At 41.3% G+C, this 18,432-nt stretch overlaps 1 protein-coding gene across 3 annotated transcripts in view; it reads left to right on the plus strand.

Moving 5' to 3' along the window:
* Nucleotides 1-18,432, plus strand: part of MCC (MCC regulator of WNT signaling pathway) — a 123,164-nt gene that overhangs the window by 79,235 nt on the left and 25,497 nt on the right. For all 3 annotated transcript variants that reach the window (XM_053474289.1, XM_053474291.1, XM_053474292.1), the window contains 5 exons: nucleotides 5,343-5,456; nucleotides 7,727-7,869; nucleotides 11,566-11,690; nucleotides 16,703-16,866; nucleotides 17,595-17,801. In XM_053474289.1, the coding sequence (XP_053330264.1) occupies nucleotides 5,343-5,456; nucleotides 7,727-7,869; nucleotides 11,566-11,690; nucleotides 16,703-16,866; nucleotides 17,595-17,801 (753 nt within the window). The remainder of the gene's footprint in view (nucleotides 1-5,342; nucleotides 5,457-7,726; nucleotides 7,870-11,565; nucleotides 11,691-16,702; nucleotides 16,867-17,594; nucleotides 17,802-18,432) is intronic.

Here is an 18,432-nt window from a genome sequence, read left to right on the forward strand (position 1 = left end):
GGTGTCATATTTAGCGTGACCCGGTCAGGTTTTACCTATTAAATGTACTTTGCCTTCCACTAGCGGACAACTAGTTTCAACTGCAGACAATAGTGTTTATTCACTAAAGGGAGAGTTGTGTTTAAGCTGTTCAACTTTACCATATATTATGAAGGTCCAAGCCCAGTAAGTCTCTGCTGCACAAAGACCTTGGTCAGCCCTGTATAATGTATAGTTAAATTGGTAAGATTTCTTCAGCGTCTCCATATGCATTGAATTTTACATAATGCAAGGAGAGTTCAACCCTTGAAACCACAATTCTCCTCCCAATTCTTCTTTTAGTGAATAAACTCAATCAGTTTCTCTTAGGGTTGGAGAATGCTGGTCATTTGTAGTTATAATATGCACCCATGTGTAATACACATGCACTATACTATACTTAGTATTGGGAGGAATATATATTTCATTAAAATAAAGAAAGTGATGACAGATAAGAACCATTTGGCCCATCCAGTCTGCCCAAATTACTAATGGTTATAACGCCTCCATGTTCTGTAGAATATTTACATTTTGATAAAAAGAAACGTTGTTAATAATCCCTTGATATAGAATAGCTTAGCATGTTTATATCAGTAGAAATCTACTCTTATATTTTACATCAAACAACCAAGGCCCAGTAACCTTACAGAAGGAAGAGATCACAGAAGCTCTTGAAGTAATTGAATGTCACTATTATGAAGATGTAGATCTATGCAAATTAAAGTCTGATTAAATAAACCTCTTCAACAAGCTTTTTTTCTTTCTTGAAGCCATTAACCACATTTAAAGGATAAGCAGCAGACTTCAGATCAATAGCTATACATGTAATGGAATGAATTGACTGAACATTGATTTCACGACAGAAATGGACGGCGATTTGTACTCTGTTTTATGCAGTCCGAAATATATTTTGCTACTTTTGCGAAAACGTATGAATTGTGAAAGCTCTCTAGTTTTGTGATTGTGGCCAAACTGAGATAGGGCGTGTGGCCCTACTGATTATCGTCCACAGATATGCCCAAATACAGCTATTATTGAATTCTCAGGTTGAGTCAAGCAGGTTTGGTGAAATGATCACACAGTCAATACACAATGGCCTGTTTCATCCCAGTTGCATCTAAAAACCAACCTAGGTGGTCCTGTTGAGTCAACTCATGTTATCCCAGTCAATAGCGAGCTTGGCAGCAAGGTACAGGGCTCCTCTATGGCAGAATACCGAGGATGGTCTCTAGGTGTTTAACGATGAATTTACTGTTGCAAATTACTGAACGTGCTATAATATTCATAAGCTGTATATTGTGTTCAGTGTTCACTATTCTCAGTGTGAAAACCTAGAATTTAATCTAAAACAGGGCCAGACAGACGACCTTGGCTTTGTAAGGCTGGCCACTGCCTAATGAAGCAAGTGTGGTTGGATATAACAGGCTGTATGTTGCGTTTTATGCTTATGGTCGGGCAAATTCAGCAGGTGGTGTACACATGGAGCAATGTGGGGCAGTGGCCCACCGGGCTTTTGCCAGTGTGCCATATGTCTGGTCCTGTTGTAAAACATGTCCCTTCTTCTAGTACTGTTATTGGTCCTGTGTTTACTGTTTTTTCTAAGTTTTATTCCTGTAACAGTAGCAAACCCCCAACATTTCAGATGCTTGAAGCCTTTTAAAGTTGCTTGACCAACTTTGTTGGATGTGGTTAGAGGAGGGGTCTTGGACATCAGCTAACTTTACGCGTCCAGCCATTTGTTGATGTATTAAAGCTGAATGCTGGGATTTGGCCTCAAAAATCTGGACGATCCCACTTACAATGGGGCATGTGGGAGATGTGCTGTAGACAAAGGGCCCATGGGAGTTATTTATAAAGACCATGTATGGTCCCATGTGGTAAAAGTAATGAACTTGCAACTGACTATGGGGGCTAAGATGTCTACCTAGCCCCCCACATCAATACCTTTTTGTAGACTGATTTGGCATATATATGTATGTTTTCCATGTGAAGATATGTCTTCTTCTCTGTGGAGTGGCACTTCTCTGGTATCTCCAGACAGGGCTGGTGCACCCTAGGCAAAACATAATTTTGCTGCCCCCTGGCTCCACCCCCACAAGCCCCTACCCTTGTATACCTACTTGCCGGGCTCCTACTTTGCCTATAGGTGGCGCCGGCCTTGTCTCCAGACAAAACCTACTCTATATCTGGTTCAGAACTTGTCTGTTTAGCATTTAGTCAACTCAATGTGCATGAGTAAGCAGGTAACGTGTTGGCTGAAAGGTTAGTGAGCTGGCTACCCAAGTGTTGGATCCTTTCGACATGCCTCTGTGGCCACCCTGAATGTAATTTCTGCAGATGAATGCCACATCAGGACTGTGAGCTCAATAACTTGACCCGGATAGGGCCATAATCCAGTGCTTATTGACACCTGTTCTATACTGGAAATCTCACCAGGTTTTGCTTTTATTTAACTGTAAATATGGTTAGATTTCATTTCGTGTTGAACCTTTTATATTAGGGAGCATTTTCTCCTACTTTAGTTCTGTTCTTCACTTATTGCTTTATAAAAAAAAATAGCTATTGCATTTCTGGATGTGATGTAAAAGCAATTGAAACTCTTCATGTCCCTGAAATTGAACCGATCCTACCTTTTGTAACATCTAATTCACTCTCATTCTTCTGATCTGCTAGATGACTGCGATATTTGAGTTATTTTATTTCAGCGACTGTCAGTGAAATTCCCTGTGCCTCTTCAATTCATCAGCTGCTCCATAAATCTTTAGATTTCAACTCTGGAATCATCCCTAACGGGTGACGGCGCGCTGCCTAGAATTTACATACTGATGTTACCCAATGCTACCTTAATGATATAATAACAAAGAGCTAACCCAAAGGTGAATGCAATTTATAGAAAACAAAACCAAAATTATAGTGAAAGGTGTATTGTACAGACTCTCTTACAAAATTGAAAAACGTAATTAGAATGATATGAGATACTTTGTTGGTTTTTTTTAATATAAATTCTATAATTTAGGTTATTGTGTTCGTCTGATTGAATCTGTTACTGTTTATTTCTTTAATGAGAGTTAAAAAACCCAGAAATGTCGGGTATTTTTTTTTTGGGGGGGGGTTGTTTAATAAAGGGCTGGCTGGTTGCTGTACCTGAAATCCACCATCGGTGGGGGGTCATCAGAGGTCCCACAAGGGACTATTGTTGAATCGCTTTACTTAAGTGTAACTGGTGCTCGCACCAAGTACTTAATACGACTTAGACAGATCTACCATGTAGTGATGGAGGAACATCAGAGATCATAAGACGTACTATCATGTACTTTTGGTTACGCAGCACGCTGTCATTAGGATATAATATGTCCTGTGGCCGTTAGGCTGGTAATAATATAACATTGTGGTGCGTTGCAGACTGTCCCAACATGATGCAGACGTGAAACGTAGTTGTTGAAATCACTGAATTAGTGGCTTTGTTGAGTAATTGACAATAGAAAAGGAAATGAACTCATTCTGTCGATTCATCCTCGGCTGTAGGGAATTCTTGCTGAATAATTGGCTGTGATATATAATGAGCTTGCGAATGAAGACATTCTTTTTTTGGTGTGTTTTGGTGTCATTTATGACTTTGTCTTCTTGCTATTTTTTCTTTCCCCCCTCTCGTCGTCCTCCGCTGCCATCTCCCTGCTGGTAATGGATTATAACAGAGCGGCTCCGGCCATCAGCATTTGATTTTGGAAATAAACCTGGATGAAAAAGGCATTTCAAATGCTTGCCAATGTTTTGAATGCGTGAAAAAGCACACTGGGTATGTCACAGGCCTGTGAACCGGGAAATGTGATGTCTGGGACTGCTCGGAGTCACCTTGAGTGCACACCAGTGTATACCAGTCCAGAAATAACACCTCCCAGCATGACGGCCTTTGCTGTGTTTTTCATACATAAGACTTTACTAAAGCTCTAGATATTTGGTGTCCAGGCACGCAAAACACAGAGTGATCGGCTTAAAAGGCTATTCTACATTTGTTTTCCACGGAAGCAAGTAATGAACTTCCCACCCGCATGCATGGTTGTCCCTGTCCCTTCGTGTAACCCCCCCACCCCAATGTGGGGGTTCGGATAGCGTACCCTGGGGAGTTCTCACGTATGACCACAATGCGTTGATGCAGTGACATGCCGTACTAATGCGACATCTTCAGCAGAACGGTTTTACTAGGCTGGGATTCTCTTTCCTGCATAACGGATAAATCATATTTGCATTAGCGGTTAAAGCACCTTAATAACCTGCAGCTTCATAATAAATATCTGATTGCTGCAAATGGCTACAGTAAGTGCCCGAGCTGATCATTCCAGCAACAATACTTGAATTTGATATATGACCAGGAAAAAAACGATTCCATGGTTCTCAGGCCCCAGCGGGCCGTCAGAAATGATCCTGCTACCCAAGCAAAGCTTTCACGAGCTGTTTTTCAGCAAACGGGCTGATGGGCTCACATAGGATCAGGCGATTTATGTCTCGCGGTTCAGCAACACGTTAAAGCAGCACTAAAACATCTTATCCTTAACAGCATCTAATGTGCTATTATTTATCCATGGTAACCGTGAAAAAATGATCAATGAATTGCGGTCGGAATGCCCTAATGTGGACCTGTCGGTGGAAACGACCTATGTTATGGTCTCTTATTTATACCAACAGCATACGCAGGCCTTCTTACCGTACATACTCGCAACCAAAGTCCCAGACTATAGACGGCAATTATGAATTGCTTCATAAACCTTAAACCGTTAAGGTGACCTTTTAATACCACTTCTAGAATGATTGTATAAACAGCAGGAGAGCACTTGGTGGACCTCTGGTTTGGGACATTAGCTGCTCGCTCTGATGTTGCTTGTTGGGTGTGGAACTTCTTGAAGTCCTTCTGAGAAGGAAGGTACGGTTGGAGCGCTGTGCACACGAGGATGGGTTATACAGTTCGGTGAACTTGCATTGTTCTCGAATTAGAGGCCAAGCTGTGATGATGGCGCGCATGCTCTGAGCTGACACACCTATTCTGAATACATGCCTCTGGAATGTCCTCACTTTGGGAGTGAAAGTGTTGGATAGCATGGCTTGCTTTCAGCGGGACAGTCTGTTTTTATTAGATCGTAGGTTAAGATTAAATCAATGTTTGCGATGAAATCTTCAATAGCTATTGTGAACTCATGCTGCTTCGAAAGGCTAGCTTTCTCGATTCCCTTTAGTCTCTTATTTAATGTTGGCTTGCATCCTTGATGATTACGATGCTCATATGTTTCTGAAGTTTCTGGTTCCTGATGTGATGTCCATCTTTCTTTCAGCTCCATTTAGCAGCCCTGGCTTCTTTAAAAGGAGATATAGTGGAGCTAAACAAACGTCTTCAACTGACAGAGCGGGAGCGGGACGTTCTGGAGAAGAAGCTTGCCAAGTCACAGGTGGGAGAAATGATCACACGAGGGGGACATTCCCGCCTCAGTCAACCTGGAAACAATCTTCGATTGTTGATTCTAGTTGATTCTATTTTTGCTTTATATTTAGTATTAACGATTAGTTGCTTTTTATTTCTTCTGGTTTGCTTTTGCTAACAGGTCCGGGTATGATGAGTAATGAAGCCCGTTCTGTTCTAGTTCCGAAATTCCCCTATGGTTCCCTAGACAGGTTTTACTTGTATTTGAGGATTACACCTTGCAGTGTAGCAGTGAGTAGTAACGACACGCGAGCCTATTTAATTTATACCGCCGGAACCTGTTGGATATAAGAATGTTTTTATTGCGTATCATCATAGGCAGTAGCTTTTATTGGGACCATTTGTTTAAAAGTGCCGTTCCACCTGCTGTGCTTTCCAGAAATAATCTTATTGTGTAAAATGTAGAGAATTTTTAATACCTACAGGGGTGCAGCTATATTGGTGAATGTAATATTTCTTTATCTTTGTTATCAATACGTAGAATCGGGAAACACCCGAAGACGATGTTCTACAAATAAAGCATTACTGTCATCATTTTCGTTATAAAGGTGGATTATAGTAATCATTTATAAACTCTTGGCTATAGAGGACTATAAATCTGCAAAGCTTTTCTTCAATTTCTTCTCCAGTTTCAATCATTAACAACAAACCGAATCACAGCAGATAAGCGTTATTCAGCCCTTCTGTTCTGCGCGTTTTCCCGGATGTAGACGCCCAGACCTTTATCAGTCCTTGGTCTTGGATTAGGTTCAGGATAGCTTTATGTCTATTGCATCCATGTTTAAATCCGCTCACTATATTAGCCTCTACCACTTCTGATGGAAGGCTGTTCTGTTTATCTACCACCGTACAATGCTTTTAATAATTGCCAAAAACCTTCTTGAGGTTACTCTAGGTCATCATGTCCCTGTGTGATCTTTAGGTATGGATGTCGGCTCGTTTTAAAGGGACGCTCGGTCCGTATGATGGCTGGAGAGTCGATCATTTCTTTCCAGTGAAAGTTTAGTGTGTGGCCGGGGATGAGAGCCGCGAGGCAGGTGTAGCCGTTCCTTCGCTCCATCTGATGAACGGCTGAACTTTCCTGTGCTTGCTGCCAGCTGGCCTTGGAAGGCTGAGTTATGATGTTGTTCTGGTGCTGCTGATTGAATACGTATACTCATGAAAAGGCACTTTGTGTCGTTTATCCTGCTGCTTACAGCAGAAATGATTGCATTCCTGAATCGCTTCTCTCCGTTTTTTTCTGGATGCCCAATAATAAACGGATATTAAACTGCCTCTGTGCTTTTTATTGTTGCGGTCCCTCTTCAGACTAAACTGAGCCAGTCGAAAATATGAGAAAACGATATTCTTCTTCTGTGCCCGCTCCTGATGAATACACTCAGAAGCCCCCTAGGTCATCGTATTCATTTTCACTTGAATGCTGTGTACTTAGAACGTAAAATACACCAGAGTATAGCTGGCCACTTTATTTTGACCTATTGGTTTCCTTTTTTCGAAGGGCGAAGTGGCTGCTACTTTGCGAGAACACCAGTATTATCAATGAAATTAATTAGACTTTTATAATCAACAAATATATTCCACAGCTCTGCATACTGGGGCTTATTCACTAAAGAAGGGAGTTGGCAGGAGAGTTGCAGTTTCATCCTACTGACTTCATTTGTAAAGGACCTGATCCCTTAGGAGAGATCCGGGAGACATATAAGTTTTATCTATTATAAGTCGATTAGAAAGCCTGATATAAGTCATCCCTACATAGCACACTGACCTGTCTGATGATAATTATGGAAACAATGTCATTATTAGTGTTTAATGCAGGCTTGCTATATCCGTCACCAGATTTATATAATTCTCCCTGGAAGCTGTGCGGTGGGTTTCTCCCATATCAGCGTATATTATTTGGCAATCAACCACTTTTATTGCCATATTTCTGGAGCAGATTTTGGCTCAAATCTGATGTCTTGTAGGTCACACGTTGCACAGTAAGCTACCGTGGTAGAGCACTATGGTTATATACAAATAAGCCATGAAAGGAGGTAAATGTGTTTTTAATTGCAGTAATTTTTAGCTTCAAGATCAAGTGTTTAAGTAATTTTGCTGGTTTAAGGGGGATTATGTTGCAGCACTGGAAGGAGGGTGAACACGAAAGTAATGAACCCCGGTATGATGGACTGTTTCTATTGCCTGGGGCAGTAGGGTAGACTAGTTTGGTCGCTTTAACCTGTATTTGTCCTTCCATAGTGTGAACAGTCCCACCTGATGAGAGAGCATGAGGATGTTCAGGAAAGGACGACTCTCCGCTACGAGGAGCGGATCACAGAGCTACACAGCATCATCGCAGAATTAAACAAGAAGATTGACCGGCTGCAGGGGAGCACTATAAGGTGGGCGCGCTATAAGGTGGGCGCGCTATAAGGTGGGCGCGCTATAAGGTGGGCGCGCTATAAGGTGGGCGCACTCCGTGTAATAAAGCACATTCCGGGTATTAAGATCTTGCGGTGCTGTACGGTACCGTTTATTGATTAATCTGTTACCTGGGCAGAAGTATCCAAACTAGTTGGAGTGAGCGTGCTGCGATCCAAGCGCCTTGCAATGAGTTTACCGGGCAGAGAATAAAGCTGTTTGAATGAAGTGAGCTTATCGCAGACGTATTGGAAGGCATATTGATGTTCTCTGTGTGCTATTCGTTCCGTACTTACCTGCTACTATCACAAACACAATGTTCACAAATGACCCGACAAGTAATCATTGGCTGAAATTCAGTATATGGGGCCACGTGTTAAGAAAGGAGTCTCCGTGTAAGGCAGATCCGGCTTTTTTAATACCCGGACTATGCCTTTATACTATTTAGGAAAAGAAGTGTGGCGTACAAGGCGTTTATTGTAATGAGCCCAGCCATGTCATCACTTATTAAGTCTTTTGACAACCGAGTATGATTAAATAATGTAAAACAGATGCAAATCCACAATGTATGGGGCTCTGTGAACCGGTTACTGTGTGTTAATACAGACACCCTTGTTTATAAAAGGGGCAACACCCCAGTTAATAATGGTTAATGCCATGGGAACAGAACTGTTCGGAACTTGTCCACGTTTTCTAATTTCTTCACAAACCGGGAACCAGTCATTATATGTTCTTTAACGTTGGGGCTTATTCACTAAGGGAAGAGTTGTGGTTTCACCCGCGTTACTTTGCCATTCATTATGAATATAATTGGGGACTCTGGGTCACTATCCAATTTCTCCACGGCAGCGGCTTGGTTCATAGCCACGTCCACACCTGTGCCCAATTTTCAGCAGGGTAATTGTGTAATATCCGCCCCTGGCCAATCCATCCCTTCTGCTGCACTGCTTGGGGTCACGAGGCACCCTGGAGCTATCCCAGATGCTGCTACGTTGGTGAACATGTCTGCTGTCGTGAGTTTCCCAATATCCTTTTATTTAGAAAGTAAAAATAACATAGGGGCTGTGTAAGAAGATCAGCGATTGGTGAACCTGCACGGCCATTGCTGAATTTGGTTCCATCCCAACCCAAATTTCAGCCCATTGTTCAGCCGGGAACATGTTGGGCACAGCAGCAGAGACTACATGCTAATATTTCAACAAAGTCATGAAAAAGGAGGTTTAAGAAAGCTTTTTAATGTGTTTCATTTATAGTCATATTTTAGGATTTAGCTACTGACCATTACCAGACCCCTGGGGATCCTGTATGTTCTTTGCCTCCTCCAATATGGTGGCTTCTCTGTTTTGATTGCTGTTTTGATTGTATTTTGCCCTTCTGCTTAATCTCATGTAATAATTTCCAGCATCACTCTTGTCATCAGTCTGTTTCTTTTATTATTTTGTCATTAATATTTCAAAATGTAAAAAGCACGCAATTCCAAAACCAAAAGTATTTTTCTTTTTAAAGAATATGGTATTTAGAAAAATAATGCATATAACGCAATTTAATTTCTTGACATGTTCTGCTGTGTCACAGAGCTCTGTGATGGCCTAGTACCCAGCAACTATTCTGGGCTCCTAGGAAAAAGCAGGAATGGAGGACAGAAGCCATTGGGTCGTTTGGCCATGCCTGGGAACTCTCCGACTTTCACCCACAGTCTCCTGGCCACGCCCACTTCCACCCAATTCTCATCCTACTCCCATACAATTGGATGATATCTGGGGCTGGCCCCTCCCCCCTTTAAAGCTGCTCCTCTAGGAGAGGAGTCTAGGAGGCTGTTATAACCTCCTGCGTAGATTGACCGTAGGGTTCCCAAGAAGTCTTTACTAATGAGAGAAGGTGAATCAAAATTCATATGAATTGCTCCAGTAATCCGGCAAATGTCACAACTGGAAAATATCAACATTTATCATTTAAAAGTAAATCAAAAATAGAATGAATGCATGTTATAGATTATTCTAAGTGCTGGATTCCATTATGGTTTTATATCGGACGTAAGAGGTCCAGGCACAAAATTGCATTATTCATAATAAAATGTCCCATTTCTCCAGTTCTGAACTGGTGGCTGAAGTAAAAGGATCCGGTAATTGGATAAAAATGATGATGATGATGATCGTTGTAAACAATGGTGTGATTAAAACAAATCGCTGCCGTTACCCTCATTGTTTTGACGGCGGCTTTTATTTAGAACAGAATGCGTGTATGTTGTCTGCAGATGTTTGCTGCGCACGCACATGGTGTCAGCAACTCAGGGGCCACATGAGCATATCCAACAAATTCTTTCGGATCCCGTAGGACCAGGTGCTATATACCGTAGACCACTGCCCTTAGAGTGAATTTATTCCTTCATTTTCATGGTATTATGTGTGGTTATAAAACCAATACAAAAAATTGTCTTTTTTTTATGTATTTTTTCCAGTCTGGTCCTGGGTATACTTTTTTTTTTTTTTTTTTTAATGAAATATTTTGAAGTAAGACATCTTTACAAACCTAGTTGACTATAACGATAGCAAATAACTTTTGAGATTAAGTAAAGTGAGGTGTGCAGCATTGCAAAGATTATGCAGTTACCATAGCAACCAATAGAATGTTACCACTTTGCACCAGAACTGCACTTTATACTTGGATAAATCCAATTAAGTTTTATTTTCTGTTTCCTTGTTACTAGCCTGATTGGGTCTTCGTCTAGTATACCACCACCCACGCCTGTAACAAGTTTAGCCAATGTTCTTCATTCTGTCTAAAAATAAAAAAGAGACCTCTGAGGTCTTAAATGTTTAAATAAATGGCTCAATAAAACGTGTGACTAAAGACTCCAATGTCTTTGCTAATTCCTGCTTTTCACTTTGGCTTCCCTTGCCCTTGCGCATCGCCTTGATTGGGTTTAGTAGAATCACCGTTCTGTTGTGTGCTTTCTATGCCGATTCAATTTAATGGGCCATAAATTATTATGATTAGTATTGTTATTACAATACAAAGTGACTTTCCAAGCACAATAAATTGTGTTTTAATGCTTTGGTTAGTGCTCTTGGTTGACTAGTTTGGCAGATCGATTATTCCTGCGATGTGGATGATAATTCATTGAAACAATCAGTGGAAACGCACACTAGATTCGAGATTTCCTCCACAATATTTACAGTCACAATCTCCAACTTGAAAAATGTCTTTCCATTGCTCTTGGATGATTGCATGTTGTTGTATAGAGAAAGTTTGACGTTGCTTTCCGCTGCTAATATTCGAACGCTAATTTGTGGCAGAATCCCACCGTAACATTTTCCCCTTTCCCCATCTGCCCCCTGCCCTGCTGTTTGCTGCCAAGGAGATGTGTTGTATGGAGGGGAAGCTTGCATGCCCAGAAGCACGAAATGCAATGATAGCATTATATTCAAATGTGTTTAAATATCGGTTCTGAATAATCTGGCCCCATGATATATTTCATACCTTTTTAGCACTCCAGTTGTATGTTACATTTGATTGGCTAAGCCTAATAGGAGTTGAGGTTTGCCAGCACCTGTAGGAGCGTATGTTCCCCAGTCTTGTCTTAGACTGGTGACTACCAAGTGCCCTGTCCTACTGGTGTCAATGATTAACTAGTATCCAGGTGGGAAAGCTGTTCTCTAATATGTGTCTGTTTGCAGGGAGGAGGATGAATACTCGGAGCTGCCCTCAGAGCACAGTCACAGCCAGCTTGAAACCAACGATGACACCCGTAGCATTGACCAGGACCAAGAGAACCAGTCCACTATGGTCACGGTTGACATGGGTAAGTAGAACATTTGAAATTCTACTAGAGAGACGTCATAGAACGTTGTTGAGTTGGGTTCTGTTTGTTTGGAATTGTTGTGATGATTTACCCGACTACTTTTTGCATGTTACACTATGTGGAGCAAACTATATGTTAAAAACACAAATCACCCTTTATTTGAATTGTCAGTTACTTTTTTTCTCCTTTCTGCGTAGATTGCTTTCTCAGGCACCGACTCCTTTTTATAATAAGTTGTCTTCCACTGAGTGAGTTAAAGCCGTGGTTCTTTGGCCGCTACTGAAGAGCCGTGTTCCCGATGTCATTGATACTGCTTTGTATCTCTAGCTTTCCACAGAATACGTTTGTAATAAGCTACCGTTCCCTGATGGGTTTGAAATCATAAGGAAAATAACAGCAGTATTATATTTGCTTTTTTTTTTTTACCAAAGCCTTTTCAGGCCAACACCACAAGCTCACCGTAAATTAGACGCTGCCTTAATGTCTCAGCTGCCGAATAAGCAGATCTGCCAATCCAAAATCCATTCGTATTTATTCATTATAATCCCCAAACTACCCTCCAAATACAGGTTATAACTGCATTGAGTACTTCCAAAAACCACAAGCCCATAGAAAATAAGCGCTTTCTTCAGGGTGAAAAGCTGTCTACGACGTGCATTAGGTTTTTGACCATCAAGCAAAACCTGATACGTTACAATTTATTTAAACCATCAGGAAATCTTTCACATTAAAGCCCTGGTCTCTTGGGAGACTCTTGGCTGTAGTCAGTCAGACTGGAAGAAAATATATGCTACCTGTAGCTGTACGTGAACGGCGCTACGTGGTTTTTTTTTTATATAAATCTGCACAGTGCGTTATAGGAACAGGCTATACCTCATTGCCATATTGGCCAGAGAAGACAGGGCTGTGGTATCTTTTATTAAATCCAAATATTCGTAGAACAACATATACAATGACCTTTAAAAGCTTCTGGGTGGTCTCTTTGGTTGTAAGGACATTAAATAAGCTCCCTTGGTCTGCAGATGTGCTGTCCCACCAAACCGTTTTATCATGAGATTAGGTGCATCTCTCATTTTTTATGTCATTTTTTGGAGCATGTGGTTTAGAACAGTAGTAGAACTTTATATATGCCTCCTGAGGATCTGGGTATCACAGATGCTGTTCCTCCTGGGCAGACTTTTATATTTGAAGGGGGTGGCTTTTGTGCTTCCCCTTCCTGCCAATTAGGCACAAGCCCTACCCATGCGCAAAGATAACCCCACCTCCCACTGCCTCCCACAAAGAGCAGGAAGAGCTCTGAGGAGATGGCTGGTATATGTGTAACAGCTTGTTTATATCAATCTTAAAGGCAGTGTATAACGCTCCGTGTAATTTACATACAGGCTAACATACCTCATGCTGGAAGAGGCAGAGCCAAACTGATATTTAAATGAACATGTGTGCCCTTAAATACTTAGCACTGTTCATTTTATTAGAAAAATATTTTAATAATGTAACCTTTATTTTACTTATTCATTCATTTACTTAACATTGTAAGGCTCCCCTTTTTAAATTGTTTATTTTTTGCCTGTTGCGGGGGGTATTCTCTGACTTTCACTCCATGAAATTGGCTTTCTTGCACTGAGGTTTTCAAAATGTAATTTTGTTTGAGGGTTGATGCCCACCTCACTTGGCATTTGTTAAAAGACCTGCTTTTAATCTCTACTTAGCCTTTAAGTAAAGTAAAGTAGTGTTTATAAGAACGCAAGCCCCATCGTGTCCGCGGCATTGTGTTTCTGCAGGCCAGTAAGTTCAGTAATGTTTGCGGGGCCGCCCTGCCGTGGGTTAAAGAGGAGACACGTGCGTTATGGGGATACCGTGATGACAGGTTAATGAGACATGTGGATCTCTCCCTAATATGTGTTGAATGGGAAGAGCTGGTTTAGATCATTCATAATACCGCAATAATGTATATGACATTGTATATATTTTGGGGGATTTAAAAAAAAAAAAAAACATAAGTAAAATCAAATATGAACAAATTGCTTTTCCACAAAGTAAAAAAAGAGCGTAGCTTGAGACATCACACGCTGTCTCGGTAAGATGTGATCGGTAGAGGAGGATCTGTGGGATGCAGCGTGTTCTTCAAGGTCAGTTTAACAACTTTTCCTGCCCCGGTGGATAGAATATCTGCAGTGGGAATCATCTTAAAGACCTTTATTGCCTTTTGTTCTTTCCAGCTCATAACCGCTGACTATTATATATAACGCGTGGATCCGCTGCTGTTACGCAGTTAAGCTAATCACTTTTTTGGGTAATAATATAAATCACTGAAAGGGCTTGAAAGTGACAGTGTGGATTTTTTTTGTATTAAAACGACTAGTGCAGGTATGATATAGTATCATGAAACGCTAATAATTGCCAACTCTACGTCCCGCTTGTTTATAAGATTCAAGGACATTCCCAAGCCCATGCCTTCCTCAGCCCGAAGAACTAGCATTATATCCATAGAACAGGCAGTTCGAAAATGGTTTGCTGAGCTGCGGTTTGTGTTGTTGCCCACCATGAGGTTATATTACCTGCGCCAGGTGTGTATAGGGGTTAGTATATTGAATGTGGTGACCCGGGACTTTGCTATATTGCTTCAAATAATGTGGACTTTATAGGATTCTAATAATACCCCTCAGCAGAACGTGTAAAATGGGAACCGTGGTGTATTTGGCTACCGTTGAAAAGTAATTGTCTGCTTTCAGTGTCTTTATTAACTCTGTTTCCCCCCCCCGGGAAGCCGTGTCTGTGCATACGAATAATCTGTCGGTTAGTGCTGCAGGGGATAACTTGACAACATCACTTGTTTTCCTAGCCTTCTTTATTATCTGCTTCAAAAGGGGCGCTTTGGCTTTCCTGTGGATGCCTTGGATCTACTGTACGGTACATCGCGTAGCACGGATGTTCCTCCTCCTTGATTGTATTGAAAAAGGCAAACATGAAGCTGTCAGGATAGAGGAGGTTGAGGGTAAATCATTAAAGGAAGTCATTGCATACAGATCATTTTCATTAGCTAGAGCACCTTTAACGTAAAGCATCGGACTCCATAGATTATAATCCCTGTCATCTGGGTCTCTCTTCCTTGCGTTCTCCTCTGGTGTATCTATTATAATGTTGTGCGTTCTGCCTTTGTGTGCCCAGGTGTGTGTTCAGTTGTCGATGGAGTAATCGGGCTCCACGTGTGTTGCCCCGAGCTCCGAGTAACCTTGCTGTGATGCTGAAGGAGAGGCGGTGTTGTGGTGTTTATTCTTGATTTCCAGCTCTCTGTTATCCTGTATGAATCCTCTCTGCAAGCGTTAATGCTGAAAAGGAAAGAGCAGTGTCTATATCTGTGTATGCGAAGCGTTGAATACAAATATATAATAAATATACAATTCATAATACAATGTCTGTGGAACAAATGGTTAAATTCAATGACTAGCAACCTTTAGCTAAAGAACCCGACCTTCCGAGCCAAATCTACAGCCCCTCTGCTCCACATTGGATAATTCTTCGGTCGGCTCCATGGCTGTGACAGTGTTTGTGCTCGTAGATTTTCATAGTGGCTCTCAAAGGGTTTATATTATTTCGAATTTGGTCAAGTTGATACATTTATTGGCTAGCCAACATGTAATCGATTGCAAGCTTTCGAGACTACCTAAGTATCTTCTTGAGGGGTATAATGATTATATACCTGAGAAGAGGGCTAGGTAACTCACAATCTGTTGTACTTTTTATTAGCTGATAAAAGTATAAATTTGCTCTTTTTGTTTCCACCACTAAACCGGTACAATTCTATTCCTTAATAATTAGCAGGTTTAGATTAAATTAAATGAAAGTGGTTTATTCAAGAGGGAGTTGAGTTTTAGCTCATACGTTTCGAAGGCCCATCCCCAGTGAGCTTCTGCTGCAGGACGAGAGTTGCGCTGTATAATGCATTGAGAGTTCTCCTAAGTCTCTTTACACATTGAATTACGCATCATACGCAGCCCTTCACACTTTGGGAAGCATGGAACTTTTGGCCCTTCATAATGAATAGCGAAGTGTTAAAACCGCAACTCTCTTGCCAACTCTTCCATTAGTGAATAAAGCCCCAAATCTCTTGCTAGGATCGTTGTTCTGGGAAGCCCATTGCTTTCCGCTATGTGTCATAAGTCTTTGCTGCCAGAGTTCCATATATATATTCCATATAACACAGGACTGTTCACCTCGCAGCACAATATTATCGTTCCCCTTCCTCCCCAGTCCCTTCCATTAACTGAGCTGGGGTTGTCCCCTCTCCGATGCTTGGCCAGTGCCTTCACCGCTCCCAACAGTCCCCGCAGACAGCGATATGTTTAAGGATCGGTAATTATCATGGCCAACTTAATGCCAGTTAGCAGCTATTCTATTTAATTGGTATTTTAATGTTTCGTTATAGTGTTTATGTATTCAAGGTGGACCTCCATTATAATTTTAAGTCTGTAGGAGCCAGACGGACACATTTAGAAGCCAGCTATTTTTTGTAATGTGCATTCATTCAGCTCTGTGCAGAATATTTAGGGGTCAGCAGTCATGTGTCTAGGAGCCTAGGATTTGGTGAGCAGATCTATTATTTATTTTGACAGGTATTCTAATCGGATTAATTAAAAAAATAAAATTAAAAAAAAAAAAGGTCGTGGCCGTGAGCGGTCTCCTAATTCCAACAGTCACATAGATACACCTTGCTGCCTTTTTGTAACCAGACTGAATGAAAACACTGGAGCAGAATTAATTAAAACTGCCAATTACCTTGACGTTTCAATTACTTAGGGCCATTATGTGTCACTGATTAGTTAGTAGAAAGTATATAAATAATGCATGCGCAGTACAATGGTTGAACCTTTTATGATTTGTACTCTCATCTTTATGACATGTCTGTTTAAATATTTTGGATTGGGACTGATGTGAGCTCCAAACATTCCGTTGGTGATAGTTATTTCATCGTAACCTGGGTACTCTCCCTCTTTTTGTGTAATTCGGTACAGACACCTGCAGTGACCTGAACTCGGAGCTGCAGAGAGTGCTCACCGGCCTGGAGAACGTGGTGTGCGGGAGGAAGAAGAGCAGCTGCAGTCTGTCTGTAGCCGAGGTGGACAGACACATCGAGCAGCTCACCACGGCCAGTGAGCACTGCGACCTCGCCATTAAGGTATCTGGCTGAACGTACAGGGGCTTTTACCTAAATCACGGTCATATTCATTGACCATGTTCCAAAACCATTACACAACATGGTCAACCTTAAACTCAGTGGTTAATTTTCTTAACAGTGAATTCAGTAAGTACAAGGATGACAATTTTCCAGAATGCAATGGTCAGGGCAGTAGGGCATCTGCGAATAAAGAGGTACAAACACAAGATATATAGAATGGTGCATCCTACGTATAAATATCTGTTATACTAAAAAGAAACGGAGAAATTAACTGTTGGGTTCAAAGTCGGGACATGAGATTCATAACAGAATTATCTGTATAAAAGCTGCCTGTGCATATCATTATTCATCATCGCACCTCTCATGCCTTTTTACACGCTGTATTTTGCTTAATTTCCATGATGGACCTACTCTGTAATACCCCAGATCTAATATTGGCCTTGAGGTTATAGCATGTTTTGTTAAAATCATTTCTATAGAATAGTCTTGTTTAGACATCCATATAAATACACATTCTCTGTATTCTGTACATTTAGTGGGTAAAGCAAGATTTCTTTATTTTACACCGTTTTGAGAGGTAAAAAAAACCTGCATGTGATTAAGTGTATGCATGTGGAAACCAGGCAATGCGTGTACCCTGACAACAGAGTTTCTTTAAAGTGGATTGTTTATGTGGTTGTTGCTCCAAATTATTTGTTGCTAGTTTTGACAACTGCTTGCTTTTGCAGACGGTAGAAGAAATTGAAGGAGTCTTGGGTCGAGAACTCTACCCGAACCTTGCAGAAGAGCGTTCACGCTGGGAAAAAGAACTGGCGGGTCTGCGGGAAGAGAACGAGAGCCTCACCGCCATGCTATGCAGTAAGGAGGAAGACCTTAACCGGGCCAAGTCCACCATGAACGCAATACGTGAAGAGAGGGATAGACTACGCCGAAGGGTAACGGAGACAGCCTTCTTGCATAGCTTATCTATGTAGCTGTTAGTGGTTCTGTTTAGCTTTTAGTGGCTTACCATTGTCTGTAAGCCGTTTACCAGGGTGGAAGAGATACAAGGGCAGGGAGAGTATGGGTTGTTGGGTCCTGCCTTAAAGGAGATATAAAACAAATGAGACGAGGAGTGAATTCACTGATCTCGTGGACACAGACGTGCCGTGGGTGGCCAAGGCATTTACAAAGCTCTTTACAGAGCCTCCTACCTGTATAGTTATTGCCTGATGATTTTACAGTATACATCAGTAACTTGTTGGCATATATTGACAGATGAGAAAAGCCATTTTAAATGTATCTGTTTATTACCGTATGCAATGATAACCGCAGTCTAATCAGTGAGCTAAGGGGTTAGTTCTCCCTCCGCTCCCATGTACCGATGTATTTTAAACAAACTAAAAGTTTTCATCCCTGCATTTCTCCACACAATACAATACTTCATGGTATTTGTACTTGGTATTCGGGTTTGTGTTGCTGTTTGATTTCACGTTTCAAGTGAAAGAGCCCAATGCATGCTTTCCCTAGTGGTGGCTTCGTATTTATGTCATTGAACTAGCAGACCCCTGATAATTTAACAGTGTA

The sequence above is a fragment of the Spea bombifrons genome, chromosome 1 (genome assembly GCF_027358695.1).
Source record: "Spea bombifrons isolate aSpeBom1 chromosome 1, aSpeBom1.2.pri, whole genome shotgun sequence".
Taxonomy (NCBI): domain Eukaryota; kingdom Metazoa; phylum Chordata; class Amphibia; order Anura; family Pelobatidae; genus Spea; species Spea bombifrons.